This window comes from Poromitra crassiceps (assembly GCF_964638095.1).
Source record: "Poromitra crassiceps genome assembly, chromosome: 15".
NCBI classification, from domain to species: domain Eukaryota; kingdom Metazoa; phylum Chordata; class Actinopteri; order Beryciformes; family Melamphaidae; genus Poromitra; species Poromitra crassiceps.
The window spans coordinates 20,029,505-20,034,504 of record NC_139634.1 but is presented as its reverse complement, the minus strand read 5'-3'; the positions used below and the strand labels follow the sequence as shown (position 1 = coordinate 20,034,504).

Here is a 5,000-nt window from a genome sequence, read left to right as displayed (position 1 = left end):
CGAACAAAATATGAATGGTGCTGAAGTATTGTCTGAAGAGACAATAGTTTTTTTTTATCCCGTTTGAATTGTGACATGAAGTCCACATATAAATTTAGTCAATTTAAAAGATAACTTTGCATGTCAAGAAAGTCGCAGTCAGTCGTAAAACTGAAACGTAACATTTAGTTTAGGATGAAACCGCTCAATCAACTGCATCTCTCGTCTCGCACGATATATGTCACACCAACACACGTTACTTATGCGACTGGTTGTATGTAGTCTTTCTGATTTATAACTTCTAGTGCAACAGTTTTACAACAAACTGTGACTTTCTTGACTTGCAAATTGCCAAACCTCATTATGTGTACCTCATGGCACAATTCAAACGGGATCAAAAAATGATTGTCTCTCGCCGTTCACCATTTTTGTTTTTCGGCGACTGGTTCGCATAGGGCCCGACCGGAAGGGAGGGACTTTGGCTCTCTATACAGAGGATATTTCCACTAAGTTCTGCAGAAATTCATCAGTTACCAAACTGCTATCCTTTTCTGTTCCAGTTTGCAGCGGCACAGTATGGGGAAGTGTGTAATTCTCTGTAATTCCTTTTTGTCGTTCATTCTCTCCCCTTCTCTCCCTCTCTCTCTCTCTCTCTCCCTCCCCCTCTCTCTCTCTCTCTCTCTCTCCCTCCCCCTCCCCCCTCTCCTTCGTTCTCCCTCTCTCAGAGAGGAGAGTGAGAATGTGCTGACCCTGAAGGGACTGACCCCTACAGGCATGCTGCCCAGCGGAGTGCTGTCTGGGGGCAAGCAGACCCTGCAGAATGGTGAGTGTTATCAAGAAACATTATATACAGATAGAAACACATGCAAGTACACTCTCTCTCTCTCCCTCTCCTCCTCTCTGTCTCTCTCTGTTTTGAGCCGTTCTTCAGTGCCCTCCCTCTCTTCTCTTCCTCTGTTGGTTTTCTCTGCTCATCCCTCTGCCTCACTGAACCACTCACTCTCTCCACCTCACCTCACTGGCGCTGAGGCTACTAACAGCCTGCTGTGTGTGTGTGCGTGTGTGTGTGTGTGTGTGCGTGCGTGTGTGCGTGCGTGCGCGAGTGTGTGTGTGTGTGTGTGTGTGTGTGTGTGTGCGTGCGCGCGCACATGCATGTGAGTGAGCTAACGCCAGCTATCGGACATGCTAACACCAGGCGCCCCCTGAACCTGCCATGGCCTCAGTGCTGCTCTGAGGGGCTTGCATGAGTAACACACACACTCCTCTCTCTCTCTCTCTCTCTCTCTCTTTCTCGCTCTCTTGCTCTCTTCCGTCATCCTTTATTCTTCCTCTTCTCTCTCTTTCCTTCCTTCTCTCCTCTGTTCTTTCTGTTTGCCCATCCTTCAGCTACCATTGAGGCCATAGAAGCCATCGAGACAGTTCAGGATGCCGAAGGTAAAGTCCCACTCATATGGCTGCGCTCTCAGGCACCCATGTTGCATTGAGCTCTTCTAACCACATCGGCGCTCCAGGACTACAGGCTGATTTATGGTGGGACGCTCCACACCTTTGAGAAGTGTTACTCGGCATAAAGAGCCGCTCAACGTTTGTCATTTATGCTTCAGTCGACTTCCATGATCCAGAATAATCTTGTGGACCAGCGAGTGGTTATTATTTAGCGTACTGTAACATCTTCGTCTGACCAATAAACATAGCAAGGATACCTAAACAGCCTACCTGTCCTGTATATTTCCCCCCGATGTTTGCCGTCCAATGATATTCAGGATATCAGCAATCTCTTTTCACAATGTTAATGACATCTTCGTATTTTTTCCAACACCTGGTGATTGTATTCAGTCATTCAGGTGACCATACTATTTAACTTGGTCTGCCAGTCTTTCATCTATATCATCTTTTTAAGCCACGATCCCCAAAAAACTTCAAGCTGGTGTTCGTGACCCCTCCCCCCCCCGCGCGCGCCGCTGCCCAACCCAACCAACGACTTCCCAATGCGCACGCATTCACACACTGATTCCACTCACTCACTGAAATCTTTTTTATACAGTTTATATATAGTTTATATAGCTTTATCTATAATACATTAAATCATTGGTATGGGAGATTTAATCATCATTCCCTTTTTTTTGACAATCACCCCGCGACCCCCCAAAATAATCTTGCGAGCCCCCCCGCGGATTCCGACCCCCTGGTTGAGAACCACTGATCTATATCCATGTCCGATCACATTGTGTGACTATATATGATGGTGTCCGCAACGTTAATTCTCCAGGTGTGCGACACAAAAGGAAAGTGTGGAGAGAGACTTCTTTCTGTTGAGAATTTCTGTCAAGCAGCACTTATCAAAGGTGTGGAGTGCCCTATCATCAATCCACCTTAGGCCTCAAAATCCACAGCACGCTGCCACCACATTAAAACACACACACACACACACACACACACACACACACACACACACACACACACACACACACACACACACACACACACCAACATACACACACAAACATACTGCACATAAGCATTCCTTTACCCATCCAACATGCCACACATCCATTTTTGAAAACAAGTGCTTCCCCTTCTCTCTCTCTCTGTCTCTCTCCCTCTCTCTCTCACACACACTCACTCACACACACACACACACACACGCACACACATACGCACAAGCACACACACACACACACACACACGCACACACACACACACACACACACACAAGTAGAGGGGGGCCTGCGGGTGGGATGACAACAGGCGCTTCGGGCATCAGACCATCAAGTCCTTCATCTACACTTCATGAAGGACTGATGATCGAAACGTCTGATGTCATCCAATAAATATTTCTCCAAAGAAGAAGGCGAGACAGTGTGCGGGAGCTTCCTTATTGTTTTGGTTGCATTCTCCCCTGACACACCGGTCATACACTCAGCTCAGGTGTGCAGAGACTTCATTTACTACGATGACGAACATTCATAAATACAATGAACTTAAAAGCACTCTCCTACCACCGCGGAGACCCGGGTTCAATTCCCCGCAACGGTTACTTCCGGCTTGGTCAGACGCTCCTACAGACACAATTGGCCGTGTCTGCGGGTGGGAAGCTGGCGGGCTATGAGTCCTGGTCACTGCACTAGCGCCTCTTCTGGTCGGCCGGGGGCATCTGTTCGGGGGGGAAGAGCGTGATCCTCTGTTCTGTCGGTGAAACTCCTCACTATCAGGAGGAAGACAACTCTCCCCAGATCAGCAGAGGGGGTGGAGCAACGACCGGGACAGCAGGGGGAATTGGCCAAGTACAATTGGGGAGAAAATGGAAGATAATCAGGAAAAAGACTTCTGTACCATTACACAGATTGTGGTCATGGTGTTTGTGTGTATTGTATGATATTTTGTGTGCATATAGGCTTGAGTTCTTATTGTGTCTGTAGTAGTTGACTGTAGCTGTACTTTGTGTTTGTACAGTGAGTGATGTCTATGATGCCCTACCTGAAGTAGAGTCCATAATTTGAGTGAATAAATTATGGATTTATCATAGTAGGTTTTAATGTAATATGGTTTGTAGCTGGGTGTAAGATACAGTAGATGTCCGCTGTATGTACATGTACTGTATGTAACACATGCAAAGGTCATTTTACAGTAGCAGTTGTTCAAAAGTCTTCAAGTTGTAGGATGTTTTCTCATTTTGTTGAAATTAGTTGTTTTGAGCCAGTGATTGTCATCTGTTTCATGCTTTTATTTGGTCCACTTTGGGTCATGGGTAAGTCATATATAAAACACAGAGGGGAGGAGACATTGAGGAAAAGTCATGCCAGAGTTCATAATCACAATTAATTTGACAATAAAGTTACAATGTTCTTTACATTGCATACATTACATTATGTCATTTGGCAGACGTTTTTATCCAAAGCGACTTACGATATCAAGAGAAATCTACTATGCAACACAATCTATGACAGCTACAGTACGACTTTTTGAAGGAATAGAGTAGCACTTGTAGAAAGTAGTTTGAGAAGGATTAAGTAACATTAGTTGTTGTTGTTTTTGTTTTTTGAGAAGAGAGAAAGATGTTAGTTCAAGACAGGCCCAGGTGGACTTCTTCAAAGGGAACAAGGCGAGACAAATGGGATGTAGTATGTCCCATTCACTTTCCATTGAGTTTTCCAGGCTGCATTTTAGGGGCGATTTCTGAACAACTGCTTCTGTGCTGCTGTGCTTTGTGCCATGCTGTTTCCTATAAAGCAGGGGTCCCCAACCTTTTTTTGCCTTGTGACCCCACTTTGACGTCACAAAAATCTATGGACCGCAGATATTGACATTTCGGTACAAGATCGGTAATATCATCAGTGACATCATCAGTGACAGCATCAATGATGTCACGTAACAGTATGCTGACTTTTTTTCTTCAGAATTCCGACTTTAGTCTGAGAATTCTGACTTTAATTTCAGAATCCTGACATTAAACTTGGAATTCTGACTTTTTCCTAAAAATTCTGATATTAAAATCAGAATGCTGACTTTCTCTTCAGAATTCTGACTTTAATCGGAGAATTCTGACTTAAAATTTAAAATCAGAATTCTAACTTTAATCTCAGAATTCCTACTTTCCCCCCTCAGAATTCTTACTTTTTGCCCAGAATTCTGAGATTATATTTTCAGAATTCTGACATTAAACCCAGAATTCTAACTTTATTTTCAGACTTCTGACTTTATTCTCAGAATCCTGACTTAAACTCAGAACTCTTTTTTTCACAAGTGGCCCTATTCCTCTTAGGAAGTTTTAAGTTGTGTGTAAAAAAAAAAAGAAAGAAATTGAAATTTCAGACGATCAAATTTTAATTCCAAGCAACCCCATTTGGGGTCACAGCCCCAAGGTTGGGAACCACTGTTATAAAGGCTTCTCACACTGCTGACCTAGGATCAGTGGCCAGGTCATGCTGGGTGACAGTAGATGAACACTGGCTGTCTGTGACTCTGTTGGCATTTGGGAACACCCTGTAGATGTGCAGATACAAACTGTGACAACTTTGTTT

The 5,000-nt window shown here is 44.3% G+C and overlaps 1 protein-coding gene across 1 annotated transcript in view; it reads left to right on the top strand.

Annotated features, from left to right (window-relative positions):
* ppp3cb (protein phosphatase 3, catalytic subunit, beta isozyme) overlaps positions 1-5,000 on the top strand; it is a gene marked incomplete at both ends in the record, with an annotated part of 51,786 nt that overhangs the window by 44,617 nt on the left and 2,169 nt on the right. Inside the window, 2 exons of the mRNA XM_083652139.1 lie at positions 705-802; positions 1,366-1,413. Of these exons, the coding sequence (XP_083508265.1) occupies positions 705-802; positions 1,366-1,413 (146 nt within the window). The remainder of the gene's footprint in view (positions 1-704; positions 803-1,365; positions 1,414-5,000) is intronic.